The 21,398-nt window shown below is 38.6% G+C and overlaps 1 protein-coding gene across 1 annotated transcript in view; it reads right to left on the bottom strand.

Moving 5' to 3' along the window:
- Positions 1–19,596, bottom strand: part of ELP2 (elongator acetyltransferase complex subunit 2) — a 38,100-nt gene extending 18,504 nt beyond the window's left edge. The window contains exons 1-10 of the mRNA XM_050316932.1: positions 19,450–19,596; positions 19,286–19,364; positions 17,492–17,577; positions 15,566–15,716; positions 14,265–14,342; positions 9,606–9,670; positions 3,815–3,881; positions 2,841–2,975; positions 1,819–1,914; positions 259–359 (exon numbers count right to left, since the gene is read on the bottom strand). Coding sequence (XP_050172889.1) covers positions 259–359; positions 1,819–1,914; positions 2,841–2,975; positions 3,815–3,881; positions 9,606–9,670; positions 14,265–14,342; positions 15,566–15,716; positions 17,492–17,577; positions 19,286–19,364; positions 19,450–19,581 — 990 coding nt within the window. The 5' untranslated portion in view covers positions 19,582–19,596. The remainder of the gene's footprint in view (positions 1–258; positions 360–1,818; positions 1,915–2,840; positions 2,976–3,814; positions 3,882–9,605; positions 9,671–14,264; positions 14,343–15,565; positions 15,717–17,491; positions 17,578–19,285; positions 19,365–19,449) is intronic.
- Between the last annotated feature and the right edge of the window lie 1,802 nt (positions 19,597–21,398).

The raw sequence follows: 21,398 nt of genomic DNA, 5'->3' as shown, positions 1-21,398 counted from the left end.
TGAGCCCAAACACACTTTATAAATTCTCAAATATAGTAATAAGAAAGCAAAGCAGCAATAAAAATCATACTGTATCATATTACTTTTTAAAAATATAGTTTTATTTGCAACACAGTATCAGAACGAGTATTTTTGCATGAAGCCGCTTTTGCCTCTCTCTGCCAAAATTTTATAAAGTTTTTGTTCCCTACAGTACACACACTAGACTGAAAACATAACATGAACACAGTACTTATTGTGAGAAAGACTGACACTTGCCTGTTCTAGCCAGACTCCAGATTCCTTATCAGGCTCCCAGATGATCACAGTTTTGTCCATTGATGCAGATAATATCCTCATTGGTTGTTGCATGCTGCCATCTACAGTACAAGGAAAATTATTACCCTACAATCTAGGAGAATACTTGCTAAGAAAATATGGTCATCCTGAAATCCAAACATGGTAAGAAAATTGCTCAGCATCAGAGACATGCAATGCAGTGCCCATACACCAGACTTAAAGCCACTGTAGCACCTTATAATACATAAACTAGTCAGGACTGCTTCCCAAAATGCAGTGAAACACTCCAGAAAAATGCTGAACGCAACCAGAATGGGGAAGAGGGAACTGGCTGCAAAACCTGTAGGAGAACCACTGTGAAACTTTTCTTGATAATAGAGATGCTGGTGGGCATCTCATGATGAGGTGATAAGCAAGCACCAGACCTCCTACCTTCTGCATTGAGAATATGTTTCTCAGATCAGTCTGCCTCTATTAACAATGTGTTTTGGGGAACCCAAGACTGGGCAGGCCACAGAACACAAGCAGCTGCACATATGCAGAAGAATGATGTGAAACACCTGGAAAACTTCATGGTCTAACAGGACAGTTTTCAGATTGCAGCACAGGACTGACAGTCCTATATTGTGCTGTAACAGGAAAAATCTTTTCCTAGTGTCTAATTAAAAAAAAAAAAAAAAAAAAGAAAAGTTTAAAGACCAGATAAATAAGCCAAAAATGTTTAAAGTAAGTCCTGTGTCTTTCACTACAGTTATTTTGGCATTCTAATTGTATTCTGCTGTGTTGAATATACACCGTTAAAGATGTGTGTAGCACTGCAGTCACTTGCCATCAGTAACTCTAAAATGTATCAGAAAAAAAGGCAACTTTGCCAGTACAAATACAAAAGGGCATTCTGATTGTGCAAGCATGTCAAATCAAGAATCTCCTTCTGTTATACACCAGGTGACCCTAAGAGCAAATCAGTACTGCAAACCAGGCTGTCGAAATTTAAGGATTTCAAAAGAAAGATAAATACTAGAATAAAACACAAAATTCAACTCAAAATGACACTTTTTCAATGAGAATCTGCACTAATGCCTTATTGCTACATGCTAGAGAAAACTGATACTCCAGCAATCCCTGGCACGTTATCTTGATGCATGGAAGACTGAAGATTAATCTTCTGAATGCTGCTATCCTTTCTACTCCACAAAAGAGAAAGGAGTGCTCGTTTACCTTCTGAAGAACAGACATTTCAAATACATATATCAAAGTAAACTATTAGAGCTATTAATTCATACTGATTAATTAATTTTTACACCATAACCAATAAATCAATTATCGTAAAGTCATTACAGCTCAGTTATTTTATTTCATTCTTTAAAGAAAACCTGATTAAAAGGCAACATCCGTTTACTCACAAAACCTTATTTGCAGAATTAAAAGGTTTTCATAGTCCACAGTAACAAGTGAACATGCAAACACAATACAAAGATGTGACTGTACTTTAAGTACACAACACTTAACACAGTTGCTAAGTTTTTGGTATCTTTTTACCTTTGGAAAATGAAGGTTGCCAGTGAACCGCATATACCCAGTTTTCATGACCAGCCAACACCGACTCCAAAGTAATTGCATACGATGTGTCAGTATCTATCAGAAATCAGAGAAAAGCACATTGCTTTCTAAAAGCCAAGACATTTCTGGTATCTTCAGTGAGAATAATCAACTGCTTTCATCATCTCCCAGTATTTCAATAGCTTATTGACATTGAACAGCTCCTTGAAAACCTACTTTGCTACAAGCCCTGGGTTCCAGATTGATGCTAAGGGATCACTGTATTGCCTCAGAGTGGTATCACAGAATTCCTGGAGAACTCTCATGCAATTTTGAAATAAATGCTCTGACACTGGCTCTATCCATACTCTTAACCATTAAGAATAAAAATACAAGCATTAAGATACTTCAGACAATCAATCAGGATTTGCAGGAAGTAGCATGAGCACTTTTTACACATAAGATCATACACACTTCATTAGATTACCAATGTTGCCTGATAATTTATCCCACAATAGCAGCAACACAAACCTCTGGTGTTACAGTGATGAAACAGTATGCTAAACCACCATAAAGTAAGCTTGCACGTACTTATCTGTTCACTCTAGTACGTTTCTGCAGTTTAAGTAACAGTAGTACCTTTCAATTAATTGAATTTGAAAGAAAATTAAAGATATGCTATTAAATTGGAGGAGAACTGCACAACCACTTACTTCCCACAGACAAACATATGTCCTACATACTGCATTTGGAATACACATAGCAATGCATGTCAATATTAAGCTCTCTCATTGCTTCACCATTTCTTGTAACACATCATTAACTTTACACAGTCAATGGCTTTAAAACAGTAACTCCACTTTCTCTAACAGCTAAAAATAAGGCAGTCAAATCCATCTCAGAGTCTTTTTATACAAGAAACAAACCAAATGAGATGGCAATCACCTTGTTAGCTTGCCTGAAACCATGAAGACATGCACAAGTGAAAAGTTGTGCAAGAAAATTTTACAGCTGTTGCCTACCTTTGACAGCAAATACATTCTCTTTCAATCTTATGGAATCGTCTTCAGTTTCTGGAATTTGCTTTGATTTTGAACACACTTTCCAAATTCTTATCAAACAATCCTGAGCACAGCTTGCTAAAAAAAGGTCTTCCCCTATTTGTTTTCAAAGAAAGAAAGAATCAGAACCACATTTTCATTGCTTTTTCATTCAGTCACTGCCATGATTAACCCACCCTCTTTCCAAACACGCACTTACAGCATTCTCCAAATTTCTCCTACTGTACACGATATCATACAAACCTCACTGTTTTATTTCAACATCAACCCACTTTCTCATTTCGAACTCTCTATTAATTTATAACATACTGAGTGGGAACATGTCCCTCCTTACAAAATGTGAAAGACATGGTAAATACTATACATATATTGTTGTACATATGCTTCCCTACCACTTACGACCTTTGCTGTTGGAGTTCTATCAGTCTCAATACTTGTCAAGAACTCCTTTCCACCTTTCTTCAGGATTGGAGCATCCTCTAATTACATCTATTTTATTTGTGTCAACTATTTGATTAGTTAATGTCTAAATATGTTCTCTTCTTAATTTCTTATTAGTAAAAAAAAAAAATGGGGTGGGAGGAAGCAGGAGAAGAAAAGAGAAAAGGACTATTTCCCCCTATTCTCCCCACTTTGAAAAAGCAACCAACTCTTCCTCACTCAGATACAGATATCTGTATATTGCTACAACCCCAACCTGTTTGCATTTAGGTACCAGTCAGGTAAACACACTTGAAGCAAGAAAGAAAAATGTTTACATTTTAACAGGACACAAAGTTCCATCCTGATTTTTAATATTAGTACCACCATCTCGGGAAACCAAACATGGCAACCACAAGAGCTGAGGTGCTATAGTACATCAAAGTCACCCACTGGAGGGGTAATACAGTAATACTGTCATTAAACCACTATTCCACTGTATCTTTCATACTGACCACAGACTGCCCACTCAACGCCTCTTATCCAATCTTCATGTCCAGAGAGTATTAACATTTTCTGAAACTGAACAAGAATTCCTGTTACATCATGGAAATGCTCTTAATTACCATGCACATATCACCACTGAGCTTTAGTTTTTCAAGTCTTTTATATTTACAGCTTCTGTTATTTGAAACTGGAAAAAACTAAGCTGCTACTAAACATTTTAGTTTACAGATAGATTCTCATAAGCCTTTCTGGTTTTGCCACCATTAGATAAACACGTGTTACATTATGGCATTACCTATATCCGAGCAGAAAAGAATGTGAATGTAAGGCGCAGTCTCCCTATGATAAATTTTTTTTTTATCTTTATCAAGCTTACTGTGGTACACAAAGAATAACATAATGCCAGTATGATCTGACAAATAATTTCTCTTATAATATTATCATTTTATTTTGATTCAATTAAGTGTTTACTGCTTACTTAGGATTGATACCATTTCTATTTTTCTTTGCCCAGAAACAGCCCTACTTCCATGACACTTTTTTATCTCAAGTTGACTTAAAATGTCTGAAATAACCATTAAAGCACTAGTGTACTTTAGCATGCATAAATATCACATTATTTCTGGAATTAATATTCTGATAAATCCCTTACCTAGGCCTACTAAGAGCTAAGATAAATGATAGCCTCTGTTATCAGCATGACTGTGCAACTGAGCTCTCTCTCCCTATCTGGGAGCAAAAACAAGAGCGTTTCTCATTGTGTGTCTGCTCTTTCTCAAAATCTCTCTATTCTGCTTCAGAGTAGATGGTAAACAACAGTAACTCACCCAAAGGAAAAATCAGTATGAAAAAACCATACTCAGAAATTGGTGCCTCTCTCTTTCACCCAACATTTCTGATACTCTCCAAAGTCACCATCCCATCATTGTCACTCTGCTTCTTCTTGTTCTACACTTGCAATCACAGAATCATAGAATAGTTTGCTTTGGAAGAGACATAAAAGATGATCTAGTTCCAAAGTCCCTGCCAGGAGCAGGGACACCTTCTATTAGACCAGGTTGCTGAAAGCCCTATCCAACCTGTCCTGGAACACTTCCAGGGACAGGGTATCCACAACCCTGGCCAACCTGTATATCACAGCAAAGAATTTCTTCCTAATATCTACTCCAAACCTACCCTCTTTCAGTTTAAAGCCATTGGCCCTTGTCCCATCACTACATGCACTTGTAAAATGTCCCTTAAATTACAAAACAATCTATGTATGAGATAAAGGGCCAGAACAGGTGATCAGATACTTCCGAATCAGCAAGTTTGGTCTTAAGAATGTGTTCTCACAGCCAGCTAAGCTTCATTTGGCTAGTCACTTCTGGACTCACTGATACTTCTGGATGTGGCATTCCAGATCAATGTTCAACATAAATACCCAACATATTATGTGTAAATAAAGGCAGGAACACCCCAGGAAGCAAGATCAAACAGCAGCCTAAGATTTTTCCTCAAGACTAGGTGTTTCTGACAATACATAAAAAAAAAAAAAAAAAAACCTAGTAATTCATATTTCAGACAATAAATAAAACATGTATTATTTTATTCATTTCTACCATCTTTGACAAAATGTTCCGTATTTTATATTCATCGAGGTAAGTTAAGTTGGTAAGGTTTTTTCCAAATGGAAGATTGGTTCAGGCTGAACTGTTGCTAAAATACTTCTTTTATGGTTCCTTTAATGTTAAACAGTGTGCCTATCTCCTGAAACTTGACTTTAATGTTAATCTAAACACACATCTAATAATTTTCCTTTTTTAATTTCAAGGTGTTGTGGTGTGTTTTTTTTCTAATCACCCTCATCGTCTCACATCAAAAAGAACTATTATGAAAAGCAGACATTTGTTCTTTCTTTAAAGGGTAAAACTAATTATTTTGAGATTATTAATACCACCCCAGGTTTCTAAGTAATTTCCCAAATGGGCTTTTAGGCACTACTTAGCTTTAAGTCAAGCATTCAGTTTCTTTGTGCTATAGAACAAGCACTCTTTACCAGTCAGCTAGAAGCCTATTAATTTTTATTTTTACATGCTTACATCGCCTAGTCCCCTTGAACTTGGTGGCAATTCACCTGGTTTAAGGTGGAGGTTTCTCAATTTCATTACCTCATATTCACTGGTGAGGAGTAATACTAGCACCAGATGGTGTATGTGGCCTCGCTGCTGAGGACGGATACCTTCATAACTCTGTAAATACATTCACTCCCTTAAATGAAAAACCTCATGGGGCTGTCTTTCTCATTCCTATCACATCATCCTCAATTTTGCTCCTATTGAACAGTGTCAGTACAGTGGCTGCAAAACAGAGGGTGAACACAAGGTCTATTACCACATACAGAAAGAAAGATGCCATGAAGCAGGACCATGACATTCCTAGTCATATGATTTAATTTTAGGTAGTCCTGTGAGGAGCAAGGAGTTGGACTTGATGGTCCTTATGGGTCCCTTCCAAATTGAAACATTCTACAATTCACCCAAAGTTTTCAAGATATTGTTTCCCATAAAAATAAAAATTGTCCACTGAATCTGAGCAAGAAGTAGTGTTGCTGTTTTGCCTTCCGCTAGGGTTTCTTGCATTGTTTTTACTGTTTTCTTTGAAGTCTGTGTTTCTTGGTATCACGTATTCAGCTTGTTCAGATGTATTCTCTTCATTGAACCAATTGAATCAATATAAAGCTTCTTGCTGATGCACATGGTCATTATTTTTAAGTGACTCAGTTAAAGTATTTATTATTGTCTAGGTTATATTTACCAGTATTTTGAGCTGTCGCTCTTCTCTTTTTTACAGATTTTGTTTCTATAGTCTCATATTTCTCCTTCTCAATTTCAGTTTTCCACTTGGTCTTCACTGGATACACAAGGAGTTAGAGTATCAACAGTTAAATTAACAAAACCTCATGGTCTGACTCACCTACTTCACAGGCTTTCCCATGCCTCTTAACTAATCTCTGAACATTGCTGCTAAGCAACAATCTGGTCTCTTTTCTTTTAGGCAAAGAATAAAGCTGTTCTGTAGGTAGTAGAACTAATGAAGCCAGTTTGTCTGTGGACATGCTCAGCACATTCTGAACAACTAATTCTGCCCACACTTGGGGTACATCTCCTTCAGGACCAGGGCAGTAGCATTGTTTGGCAAATTTGGCAACAGAGGTTCAAGTCTTCTCATATTTTCTGCAGCAGATGCTAGATGTGATACACCTCTTGCATCTGTTTATCTCATCAGATTAGAAAAAGCCTGAATTGCCTTTGAGTCTCTTACTCCACTTTTCAATTAGGCCAAATTAATTGGGTGAAACCTAGTCAAACACACACTGCACCATCTTCTCGGAGAAACCAAGCTCAGCACAGACATGTTTTTGTTTAAAGCTCTATTTTGATCCTCTGGTTTACTTACTTCCCCTCCATAGGCCATATCCATAAATGTTATAACTCAAGCAGGAACACATATAATGGTTTCTGAGAGATTTTTCCCTGGATACTTTTATAATTCAATAACCTCTTTCAACAAGTCAGAAAAGCAAATAGTTTATTTTCTCTCTACAACTTAGTAGAGATCTATGGGTAGGGAATCTTAAAAAGGTTTAAAGCCTGTCCATTCAATTTCAAAAACCAAGTAGCTGTTAATGAATAAATATGTTTCAACTCTAAAATTATTGAGTTTACCAAAAGGTAGCCTGAATTAGCTAACTGAAGATGCCTCATCCTCCCTCAGAGTCTAATGGTGCCCTTTAAGTTTCACTAGAATGCCCCGTCATGAATGTACACTCTACCTTTAGATTCATACAATCTTTTTTAGGGTGCTAACTAAAGGAAGTGGTTTACAAGAGTCACAATTACCAGGACAGAGCTACAAATCCTTACCAGAGAGGGAATAACACAGTTTAGATTCTAATCACTCTCCTATGCGAAGTTCTAGTAAAAAACTGCAGGACAACAGTAACACTTCCCTCAAATAGCTTTAAGAGTACTACAGAAACGATAAAAAAAGTGTCAGCAGACCTGACAGAATTTGACTAAAGAGGAGAATCTGCCCTTAGCAGCTAGGAAGGAATTTACATCAGAAGGTTTGCGAGGATATTTTAATTCTGTTAATAGTTGTAATTCACTACACGAGCACTTTTACTCCACAAGGAATCAGATTTGGGCTCTTCTTTTTGAGGCCTGCACAGTCTACCTAGCTAAAAGAGATGTTCTGGAAAGCTAAGCACCAACAAGTCCCACCTCATTTAAGACACACTCTGAACACCAACTCTGCCAGAACAGCTGGTGGAAATACTTTCTAGAATTGAAGGTGTGAAAAATAACACATGCAAAATAAGAGAACATTGCTCATCCCTGTATAAATAAAGTTTTCTACCTCCAACGAAAAGAAAGCACCACAAACTTGCTCGTGAAGCTGAAGATGGAACTTGTTTATTCAAGTCACCTTCTTTTATCCTCCAGAAATTGACTGCATTTAAGAATGGTTGACTATTGCTATACTCAAAAGTTTGGCCAACAATTGGCAAAATAAGTTATGTATCTCCAAACATTTTTGGCAGTCAAATGTATATAATTTGTTAATCTGAATCATACAAGAAAACAAGTTTCAGACTCTGAATGAGAAAAATCAACTGCACAGCCCCTGAGATAAGTCTTTCTTTAGCGCACTGAGAATCATGTGGCATTCTGCCATTGCTAATTCCTGGAGAATTTGCTAAAATTAACTCACGAGTTAATGAGGAAAAAAATAATCTGAAAATCTTACACAGGACTCTTCTGCTTAGTAGTCAAGAAATCACTGAACATAGCAGACGAACAAGGAAGTTGTTTTATTGATAACAACAGCATTCAAAATATCTTACTGTTGTATATGACAACACAAACTGGTAAAATTATCTGTAAAGTAGCTTTAACCTTTCTCAAAAAAAAAAAGAAAAAAAAAGAAAAAAAAAAGACTATTCTTTAATCTCTAAGGGGATCATGCCTGAACAAATCCAGAAGACTACATATGCCAGTTTCAGTGGGGGTTTCTTAGCTTTGCTGGTGCACTGGAGCAATGCTTGTGGTTGGAGGGGTTTTTTAAGGGAGTGAGAGAGAGAAAAAAATGACACCGACTTCTGTTTTGGAAAACAGTCATTCAACACATGCTTTAGAATCTAACAAAACTTCTGAACAGATGCAAGGGAGGACATAATGTTTTTCTGCTGTTCCAAAGGAACATTTATCTGTATGAAAAACTAAAAATTGCCAGCTTCCAAATAATACATGAAAAATGTGTGTGCTTTTAGAAGATCAGACACTCCTAAAAATACACTTTTTGATGTTCAAAAGCATTCAAACATCAAGAGCATACTTAGCAACAAACATAAAATTCCTCAGATATAAATCATAACAGTTTTATTATAAGAATTTATAGACTGAAAGTAACATCATTTCCATATGAAGTGCTTAATGAATGGATACTTAATAAAGAAGGACAGTTGCAGCTATTTTGTATCAGTGGGAATAGAAACACAGGCTATCTTCACACAGGGAAAAAAAAGTCAAGAAAAACTAACACTTTCATACACTGAATCCAATTTCAATATTCTTGTTTGTACATTTCACCACTACCTAGAAAAATGGATGAACTATTTGAAAAGGGGTAGTTGTATGTGAGGGGTATCTAGACACATATAGGACTTACTGAAGAACTTAAACAATCAATAGCACATATGAAAAGAAGCAGAATAAATGAGTAATGTTCTGAGCAAGAGACAAAAACTGCAATTACCTGACCATTCTGCTGCACAAACAAACTTATTTTGCAGTCATCACCACCACAAGCCAGAATTGGTACTGGAAAGGAAAAGAAAGTCTTCATTTTTTATAAAATCTAATATTATAGGATATGAAAAAATATATACCTAATTTAAAAAGCAATATAGTATTAAGAAATATATTACTATCTACAGACCAGCAAGTGTGATATCACTTTTTAATGTTTTCTACACTACATGCCTAACACTATTTGAAAGAGGCTAATATCTCAAGAACATAAAACTCAGAAGTTATTTTGGCATGCAAATAATATCTGCAAATATTTAAGATGCTAAAAAGAGTAATTTGCCTCAAGCTCACATATCTGTAGGAAGTTCAAGGTTTTTAATAATTATATTTTATTGATATCAACAGGCATTTGCTCTAAATAAAGAGGAATCAAGAAGCAAAACAAAATGACTCAAAACTAATGCAGTTCAAGTTCCTAAATCAACTGAGGTAAGTTTAGATGAAGTTAGTACAATTATTATACAGCAAATAAAAAGACAGACCAAAAAAGGAAGGCGGATCACCACTATCTCTAACCAAGAATACGGAAGCAATGAACATTATTATAAACCTACTCAAGTCTTGAGTAGTAGTTTACTTCCTCCAGCTATCCTAGAAAGTGCATAAACCCCATAAGTCTATTGAATCAAATCAGGTAAAGTTACATCTAAGGGTAAAAGAGAAGTTAGGCAGTGTATTAGTTCACCTCTCACACAGAAGGTGATGGGGGGAAACAGTTAACCCTTATTCTTCTCTTTCTAGGACCTAAGGATGAAGTACTACTGCTAGGGACTGAAATAGTTAGGGAAAATTAATTCATTATAAAATTACGAAAAAATAAGTTCTCAGGGCTAGACTTTCACATTTCTCAAGTCTGGGTAGAAAACAAGATACTAAATTTCACTAAAATCAATTATTTCCTTTACTGTGGATAGAACAAAAATCAACTCGAATATTCATAATACTTTTACGCTATATGCTACTTTCCTCTTTCTGCTTTTACCAAATCTGTGCCTAGTTATCCGCTGTTTCTCTTGCACTTCTAAGTCGCATTCCACATCCTTGTGCCTCCGTCATTTGCTGCTTCTTTCTAACATCTAAATCACATTTCACCTCCATCTCCTCCTCACTTTACATAAGGCTAAACAAATTCTCCTTTGGACTGGAGGCAATGAGCTGTTGTGAAAGAAGACCTGGTTGTCAGGTCCACAGAAACTGGGGAAGAGTGAGGTTTTCTTCCACAAAATTCAATACAATGGATGTTCTTGGAAGTAGTCCACTACTCTAATCACATATTTACTCCATGGAATGAAACTTTAATAAAAACAAGGACAGAATTATGATCTAGTTGCTGTAGCAGACAAATGCAAATAGTTTCACTTAAAAAGTTCTATAAGGAAATGTGTAACTCGCAAAAACAGACCAGTATACAGATTCTTACATAAGTGTTCTAGGTTATTAGAATCTGATTGAGATAAAAGTCCTACAAAGGAGAAAAGTAAAGTAAGTTGGATCAGCAAGGCTTTTTCAAGTTCACTTGCTCTTTTTTCCACCTGCTGTAATTGAGTTCTGAGGAGACAATTATTTACTGTCAGAGGCCAAGCTACATCATGGCACTTATCCAAGTGGTAGGAAGAAACATAGTACATGACAAAAGAGCTGGTCAAGATTTGTAAAATAGTAAATCCTATTCCCAGCATTTTAGAAGTGGAGTTCTGCAGACAACCAACAGAAACAGCACAAAGCTCTTCTTCAAGACTCAGAAACAAATGTACAGAAACTCCTCAACTAAGAGCCTGCCAATAAAGTGCTTAAACTGTATTCCAGCTGCAAATGACTGGTCAGATTTTTATGAGAAGTCTATCAGTTTTCCCCATTTGACTTCTTCACAAAAATGGGTCATTTTTTTTTTGATAATTTATTTTTGAGGACAATCAGTTAAAATACTAGGCCTCAAGAACATCAATACCTTCTGAAAGCTAAAGCATCCATTGTGTATGAATCAAATTTCAATGTAAGCTTTAAATTTCTCTGCTTGGTGAAATTAGAGGTTATGTAAATGCTTCTAGTTTAGAAGTGCAGCTTAGGATTTTCAGAAATATAATTCTGTGTTTAATTCCTGACTTAAGAAATGAAGATTTTCCTCAAGCGAAAAGATTTTTCAAATCTTAATACAGCTGACAACATAGCCTTCATAAAGATTTCAGAGCATCTCCTGAAGTTTTCATACATCATTTTTCCCTAAAGCTCACTAAAGTTCCAAATTGCCATTACAGATTAATATTTCTGACAAAATGATAAGAGATATTTTTAATAATATATTTTAAGCTACTTTATTTAGATTTCAGAACTAACATACTCTTCTGAATAAAAACAGTTCTGTTATATGGATGACTGTGGTAGGTTTAGGGAGAAAACACAGAACATGGCTATGCTATATTAAAAGCCCCTCTATAGATTTCTCAAAGAAACATTTGTACTAGTACATTTGTGGTTCCAAATCTAAACTATTCTTGCGACAATTATAGCAACACAGTTCACTGGCACTATAAACACCAAAATACAGGAATTTTTTTCAAATTCCATATAAAACTTATGCAAATAAGTTCTCATTTGAAAATAATTTCAGTTCTTCAGAAGAATAAAGTACTCTTTTTTATGTTGTAAGCACGGTGTTGCTTAGGATAACTAATTTGAATGGGCATGGAAAGAGTCCATAGTAGAGGACTGTCAAGCTCTTAACATAACTTTCAGTAAAACTGGGTCTGGGGGACTCTGGGAGCTTTTCACAGCAAAAGAAAATGCTTACTATTCCACCATTTAAAGAGGTTCCAAGTGCTCCATGCAATTTTGGTTTCAAAAGCATTTAGTTTTAAGAATTAATATGATAAATCTTAATTTAAGGTGTTTCAAAAATGAATAGTCATTTCTTTTATATACAACACGTTTTCTACATTAAACAGATGCACTACTCTATAGTGTTACAGTGAGCATTTATCTGTACAGTATCATAAATGAAGAAATAATCCATTGCTTTGCAATATGAATTATATATTCATTAAGCCTGGCACCACAGACGCTTCACTTCTAACAAAAATTCATATTGGAGGTAATGATTTTACTTTATTTTCAAGTCTTTTAACTTCATCTCAACAACCACCTGTTAGTGTATTTACAGGTTTAAATGCTCCTTACTGGTGCAGACAACGCTTTTGGTATCAGACATACCATGAAAACAGACAGTGGTATTTTCAAATGGGACAAAATATCTTGATAGAGCTTTCGTATCTCCCACAAGCCAAAGAATAAAATAAGCTGGTGAAAAACAACTCTGGAGGTATATAATCAAAACAACGTATCAGTGTGGAATGCATTCAGCAAAGAGTTGAACACTCCAGATACAGTAAGAAAATGTAGTACTTTTTCTCTTGGGAGCCCAGAACACCTCCACCTAGGGGAGAGACTGTAATGATACTTAAACACAAACTTAACTCGTGTATCTGGCTTGAGGATACATTGTAGTTTAAAAAAAAATAAAAAGCTTCTACATATTTGCAACAAAAGAATGTGCCTATGGCAGGCTACAAAACCTGAGCACTTATGTTAATAGAAAACTATATAAACCATACTGAACAGTCAGGTTAAACTAGTTCAGCATCTCAGGTTTTTTCACATTTGAGACTAAACAGGTGATAAACACTGCTCGTTAATCTGCAATATTCAATGCAGGCCTGCAAGCTCTTTTTCTGGCTCTTGCCCTTCAATTCAAGAACAAACATACATAGCAGCACCATAAGGAGCAGGTGAAGCTACTGGTGCAGCCTCACCTTGAGTCCTGTGTGCAGTTCTGGGCACCACAATACAAAAAAGACATTAAGCTTTTAGAGAGTGTCCAAAGGAGGGCAACAAAGATGGTGAAGGGTCTGGAGGGGAAGCCATGTGAGGAGCAGCTGAGGGCATTTGCTCTGTTCAGCCTGGAGGAGAGGAGGCTGAGGGGAGACCTCATTGCAGTTACAACTTCCTCATGAGGGGAAGAGGAGGGGCAGGCACTGACCTCTTTGCTCTCATGACCAGTGACAGGACACAAGGAAATGGCATGAAGCTAAGTCAGAAGAGGCTTAGGTTGAATAATGGGAAAAGGTTTCTCTCCCAGAGGGTGGCTGACAACTGGAACAGGCTCCCCTCGGAAGCGGTCATGGTACCAAGCCTGACAGAGTTCAAGAAGCATTTCGACAACACTCTCAGGTACATGGTGTGCACTCTGTGCAGGGCCAGGAGTTGGATTTAACAATCCTGGTGGGTCCCTTCCAACTCAGCATATTCAGTGATTATCCTATCCTATTCACATACAGCATTGTTACCACCTTTTAAAGCTGTCTCAAGAGTTCAACTAAAAACTCCATTTGAGCATCATTTTGAAGACACTGTAATCAGTCTGTGTTTTTCTAATTACTAAGAAGAGTTCATTTAAAATCTTTAAATACAAATATCAGCTTAGGTTATTCCATAGAAAACAAAAAATGCGGCATAAGAGTCTGGAGTCCGTCAAGTGAAAATCTGCTTGGGGGATTTCTTAGATTTTATGTTCCCTGCATTGGTATTCAAGATGTGCAGCTGTACTCACCATTGCTGCCAGGCAAGAAGGATAAGCAGACATCCATAACAAATCCATTTCCAAACTGCAGAATTTCAACGCATTTAGCTGGAAAACAGGAACAGACAGTGTTGATCTTATTCACTGTAAGTATTACAGTTGCACTGTCCTTTCCTAATACATTATACAGTTAAAACTTCCCATCTATTTTTCTTTTAAGGAGCTAAAAATCTTCTACATTTTTTAGAAGCCTAACTAATAACATTATCTTCTGTGGGGCCATAGAAATACATCTGGAATTAGTTGAGTTAGAAGATAAGTCACTCTTCTCCACTGAGTATTAAATCTATACAGCTTCACTGTGATAACACATCAGAAGCAATAAATATTGTAAAACATATCCTGTGGCAACAACATTCACTACACAGGAAGCTACAACTGAATCCATTTACTAGAAGAGCATCTAGAGAGATGAAGAAAAACCTGCAAACACCCCTGAGATCTAGAAATGGGTAAACTGGTAAGCCATCCAGATCAAAATAAACAGAATAGACGAAAAACCTCTCTACAGTCAAAGAACTGGTCCCTCCACCTCTAGAACCCAAAACAACAAAACAAAATGGAAAGGACAGGATTTCACAGTGTTTTCTGGGAACATGAGAAATGTCTTCCAGCACGTGGGACTGAAGATTGGCACCTCCCACCTACCTCTCTCATGTAGGCAAGGCAATGCAAAATCTTCAAATACACCGGATAAGGAAGAAAGTACCTTAAGAGATGCAGTCACTACAACTCAACTAGCAAATTTAAGAATTTAAATCTAGATTATCTAACCTAATTATTTCTTATGTATTTCAAAAAGCTGTTTTCTCATGTGTCCATGCAAAAGTCTAGTTCACAAAAAGGTCAAGATCCTGTTATCCCAGACTTCATTGGACTCAAATCAATAGTAACAAACAAGTCACACCTTTCTAATGCCAGCATTAATCATTTTATTACATAATTTTACTCCACATGCACATACAGCTAGTCTGCTCCCATATTACAGGGCAAAATGATGGCTCATATCATCAGATTCTGAATACACATTCAAAAAAAAAAAGTAAATGTAGCCAACACATCACTGACAAAAATAAAGGTAAACCATTCTGCAGAACAAATCTAACCCAAGGATTTCGAAGAGCAATACAGTCTTTTGATGTAGTGAAATCTAAGAGAAATCAACACGGTTGCACTAAAAGATGTTAGTATTTAGTTTATTACTTAAATGGATAAGCATTCATCACTTCTATTTAGCCAGCATATTGTCCCTAACATTACAAAAATGTTACCTTCTGAACCATGCTGAGACCAGATTCTCACAGTGGAGTCAGAAGCTGCAGAAGCTATCAGCAGGTTTAGGTCAGGTTCATCTGACTGGTGGACAGCATCCACAGCACAAACAGCTTCCGTGTGGCCTTTGAGGGGAATGCTTTTGACAGGCTGAACACAAGAAAATTGTACACATTTTTAAATTCCAATAACTTATCTGAGAGAATGTTTAAAGCCATTTCAGGAAATAAAGTAATTTAATACTGAAAATGAGTTGTACACCTGCAATGGCAGAGCATCTGCAAACTATACTTAAGCTATAGTATATTCTAGGAAACCCAGAGAAAGGATACAGCAGGTAATGAATATTAACTTGAGTTTGCTCAAAGCTGAACAGAATTAAATGTTGCTGTGTACACTATATAAACATCACCACTCCTTGAGGAAAGTTGAAAACAGCACAGAAGTTATGAAGAGCAGTTTTCCTTCCTTTTTCTACTTCTCTCGTCCCTTGTCCTAAAGAACATTTCACAAAAGCTGGAGAATCTTGATGAAGGAGAACAGAGAACACAGTGAAATGAGCAGCACTACAGCAGCTCTAGCAGCAATGTTTAGCATGTTCTCACAAATCAAAACAGCTTTTTATTCCTTCAAAATGACAACGTGAAAAACAAAACCTCTAAGTCTTAAGCATGCACTTCCTTAATGAATAAATATAGGTGATTCAATTTGCAATCTGTTCCTCATAAACACAAAGAGCAAAATTACTTAAATTCTGCAACCAGAAATCATTCAGAATTTATACAAATTTGATCATAAACATATCTGACATCTCTTTCCAAAATATAGCTTGGTAAGCCCCAGCAAGAATTTTTGATTGGTCTGATACGGAATTTTGTCTGGTTTTAAGAGTATACTAGTCTAGAACTGTCATTAAAATGTGTATATTTAGCCATATTCTTTTTCAATGATTGCCATAAGGCTGTGCACCACATCAACAGGAAAAGTTACTAAAGAAGTCTGTATGTTATCTTAAATAAATGCATAAATAGTTACAATGGATAAGGATTAGAAATAACTTACTTTTGAGAACATTCCCAAATCACTTACATTCTCCCTACTATGCATTTGCCCCGGCTATGCATTCTCATGCACTTTAAAGTGCCAAGTCTAATCTAGTTTGAAAAAGCCAGTGAAAAAAGTTACCTACACAGCAGTTCACAAAACAGTGCCTGGTAAGCAAGATTTTAAAAGTTAGATAATAAATTAGAGGGTTTTTTCCCTAAATTTCAGTTCATTCTAAAGGCTCTATTACACAATACTCCATCTTTTGCCTTATATTTTACAGTATGAATAATAAATTAGCATGCCTCCTTTCTTTTCTCAATTTCTCTGACAAAATTGAATTGTTTTAAGGATTTTTTAATTTTATTTTTGTTAAGAACCTACCCCAACTGTTATACCATCCTTCTAAGATTCCCTATAAACAAATACTACTCCGTTGCACAGATTGACTGGAAATCACTAGAAACAGATATAAGGAAATGAGGAAGAAGAGTACAGAAAATGTCAAGTCAGAATGGATCTCAGTTTGAAGATTTTAAGGTGGTTTAAAGAGAAAAGCCACATGAGACCAGAAAGTTGATGAGTCAAGAAGAGACAAGATCTTTCAGACATGCTAAACAAATGCACCTGATGACTGATTGGTTAGTTAATTTCTTTACAAATGCTGATTTGAAAAAGAGGAACTACAGAAAAGAGGAAACAACATTTATAGTAAAACATAGCACGACAGAATACCAGCAATTACAAGGATACACACATGGGATTCAACAGTCAAAATAAAACAAAGATCTATGAACCAGAAATTCAGATAGAACAGATAATCTGAAATGTGTGAGAAACTAGTGAAGAGGGAGCTTCGAAAAGAGGTTATTCTAGCTTACCTGATTATTCCATGCTCCTGTACCATTCCATTCCCAAAGAATAAGCTGTTTATCAGATCCACCAGAAATTAACTCTGTTTCAGAAGCTAAAAAATACATTTTGGTAAGTTTTGAGAACACTTAAGTTTGTAAGAACAGGCAAAAAACATGAGCAGTTACATTGGTTACAAGTCACAAAATATCACTGGTAAATAAAGTATGGCTAATAGGAGTTGTACTGTGCAGAACAGTTTAAGAGCAAAGGTATTACCTAAAACAGCATAAAGAAGAAAGTGACTGGAATATTTAAAGTTCTGGATCAATGTGATAAAAATATCTTTCCAAAGGAATCTCAAATCCAACAGTGTAAATTAATCTTCTGGGCTTTTGTTTGGTCTTTTTGAGTATAAGAAAATATAGCAAGAGAAATCTAACCAAACAGAATTCAAAGGTCTACAAGAAAAATTTAACTCCCTGAAAATAATTTCTTTTAATCAGTTTTAAGAACAATGTGTTTTAGTGCAATCAGCTGAAGGATGGCAGGTCTTACCACCATTAAACACTAATGTTTTCACCCCAGTACATCTCCTCCAAAAAGACAACCAGCACATTACATTAACAGTCTAATCAATGGCCCCATTTCTCTTTGTCAGTGATCTTCCATAAATGCCTAAGGGCAAGAATACATACCTTTGAAAAGTTTGCACTAAGCAACGCTAAATCTTGGAATTACTATCAAGCAAAAGCCTCTCAAGTGTCTCAAATACTCCTATCCATCTGAAGATTGTATTTTTTTTGTGGATATGAACTCTACGCAACTTTGAGCTGTATAGTCAGAGATTGCTCATAAAGGCACTTTGACTTTACCAAGTCAAAACAGGCAAAACTCCAAACCTTTACTAAAGAGCCCGGCGGCAGCTCAAGCAGCACAGCCACCAATCTGTCAGGAACACTGCAGCCCCAGGCAATCATCCTCCGGGGGCACCCTTGGCTATGGGGGGCCAGGAGCAGAGAGCCTGACCAATCCCCACACTCACCAGGAAGCTCACCTGGGTTTGGCAAGTCACATTCCTGCGAGGAATGATGTCAAATTGAGGCCACACCTCGAGTACTGTGTCTAGTTCTATGTCCCTCAATTCAGGACGGACACTGAGGTGCTGGAGCAAGTCAAGAGAAGGGCAATGGATCTGGTAAAGGGTCTGGAGCACAACTTTACGAGGAACAGCTGAGGAAGCTGGGGTTGGAATTTTTCAGCCTGGAGAAGAGAGGGCTCAGGGGGACCTTAGCTCTCTCTGCAACCACTTGAAAGGAGGTTGTAGCCTGGTGGGGTTTGGCCTCTTCTCCCAGGCAGCTAGTGACAGGATAAGAGCATACAGCCTTAAGCTGCATCAGGGGAGCTTTATGATGGGCATTAGGAAGAATTTCCTCACAGAAAGGGTGATCAGACATTGGAATCGGTTGCTCAGGGAGGTGTTGAAGTCACCGTTCCTGGAGGTGTTTAATGAAAGCCTGGACGTGGCACTCAGTGCCACAGTCTCGTTGAGGTGATGGCGTTCGGCCACAGGCTGGACTCGATGATCTGAAAGGTCTCTTCCAACCTAGCTGACTTTGTGATTCCGTGAAAATACCAACTGGAAAGCCGAGTTTAAGGCGAGAGGATGCGCTGCAGCTCCCCATTTCCCGCAGGTTACAGCGCAGCCCCTCTGTTGCCGACCCGACCCTCCCCTATGGGGACAGCAGCGCCCCGGCCCCGAGGGGAACCAGCTCCGGGCCCTGCCGCGGCACCTCACACCCCAAGGGATGGGGACTACTCACTGCGGTCCCGCCGGCGGACCCAGCGCACGCAGTTCACCCTGCCGGCATGGCCGCGGAGTGTGGCGGCTGCCCGCCTCGCCTGCGGGACAGAGACAGCACCGACGTAAGGGACCCGGCCCCGGCCCCGGCCTCGACCCGCCCCACCCCCCAGCGCATCAGCTCACCCCCGGGTCGTAGAGGACGACGTCGTGGCAGCTGCCGAAGGCGATGAGGCCGCCGCGGCCCCAGGACACGGCCCCGCCGCCCGCCCGGTTGGCGCAGCAGGCGACGTGACAGAGCGACACGGGCGCCGCCATCTTGGCCACCGCCGCGTGCGCGACCCCGCGCGGCTCCCGTGGCAACGACCCCGCGAGGGGCGGGGCCGGGGGAGGGGCGGGCCGGGCAGCGCCGGGCGCCTCAGGGCGGGTGTTTTTTGGGGAGGTCTGAGTTTTAATCTTTGTTGCCCTTTTTGCCAAGCGCTCAAAGGTGTAAAAGTTTTAAAACTTTTCTGTTTGGCTGGGGGAGGAGTTTGTGTTTGTGTGTGTACAGAAGTTACAGAATCGGGTTGGAAAAGACCTCTGATACCATCGAGTCCAAATTGTGACCGAACACCACCTTGTCGACTAGACCGTGGCACTAAATGCCATGTCCAGTCTTTCCTTAAACACCTCCAGGGATGTTGACTGCACCACCTCCCTGGGCAGTTCATTCCAATTTACAATCACCCTGTGAAGAAATTCCTCCTGATGTCCCACCTGAACCTCCCATCTCACAGCTGTAAGAGTGTGACCTCTAATTCTGTCACTAGTTGCCTGGGAGAAGAGGCTGATCCCCACCTCCTACAACCTCCTCTCTGGTAGTTGTAGAGAGTGATAAGGTCACCCCTGAGTCTCCTCCTCTCCAGACTAAACAACTTTAGTTCCCTCAGCTGCTCCTCATAGGACTTGGCCTCCCTAGACCCTTCACCACCAAGTTGATTCCACGTGTACTAGGAAAGAGCTGAGCTGAGTATCAGAGACCATGTCGTTGTTACCCATTTCTGGTCTGTTTCAGTCACCTGTGAAGCCACCTCCTGATAAGGAATCATGCTTAAATTAAGTCACTGGCCTCAGGGTGTGTTTAATATTACCATGTGCGATGTCCTAAAATTACTGTCACTGAAAGCAGGAGAATTTGAAACTGAGCAATGGCCAGGGCCCGGACAGGGTGATCTGAATATGTTTGTGTGCCTCAGTTTTTCAAGAAAATTGCTGAGAACAGAGCACATTAGTGAATTTCATCTGTTACATTTTTATTTTCTCATTTATTTATAATTTATTTATTATTTATTGCCCTTCCTGCACAAGAAATTAAAACCAAATCAAGAAAAATAAATACTGCCATAGTATTCTACTTTTACCTGCATGGTCACTGGCCTAGAGGAAAGGGATCACTGCATTACACGGTATTACACGATATGGATGTGCTTGAACTGCATCAGCCATTTGGCTTCACAGGCTCGAGGATTTTGCCAGTTCCCAGTAGCTACAGGTGCAACCCACTGCCCCACAGGCTGTGTAGGAGTCTCAGTGGGACCTTCAAGACCTCCTTTCTGCCTTCGAATGCTCTGCCCCACACATGCAGAAGGCCCTGCAGCAGAGGCCAGGCTGAAGTATAAATGGAGAACTCTGCAATGAAAGCGTGGAAAGGGAGAAAAACAGAGATGTGCTTCCTGTTCCCAAATCGCACCTGGGACATCCTGAAATAATTGAAACTGAACTGCAAAGCTGGAAAGCCTGGGCTAGAGGGAGAAGTCAGCTCTATGGGGCTGTTCAGGGAATGAGGCAGGGATCAGGAAGAGAAAGCAGAATGCAAGCAGCCATCCAGAGGAAGCACTCTGCAAACCGTAGGGAACACTTTGGGCCCTGAAACTCTCCTGCCAGACCTTCATCTCACCGTGTGCCTGTGTGTTCTTGAATGCTGGCTGTCAGCAGTGCTGTAATCTGACACAAAAATGTTCCAGCTAGGCACAGGTTTTTCCAGTGGGCATGAGAGGAAGGAAGCTGTGCCTGATCACACACAAGATACAGCCAGAAATGTTAGCTGCTAAGGGAACAAATGACTCCTTGCAGAAAAATGCATGGATCTGGTAATC

The sequence above is a fragment of the Myiozetetes cayanensis genome, unplaced genomic scaffold (assembly GCF_022539395.1).
Source record: "Myiozetetes cayanensis isolate MyiCay16 unplaced genomic scaffold, myiCay2020 scf1, whole genome shotgun sequence".
Taxonomy (NCBI): Eukaryota; Metazoa; Chordata; class Aves; order Passeriformes; family Tyrannidae; genus Myiozetetes; species Myiozetetes cayanensis.
This window is presented reverse-complemented; position numbering and strand designations above follow the sequence as displayed.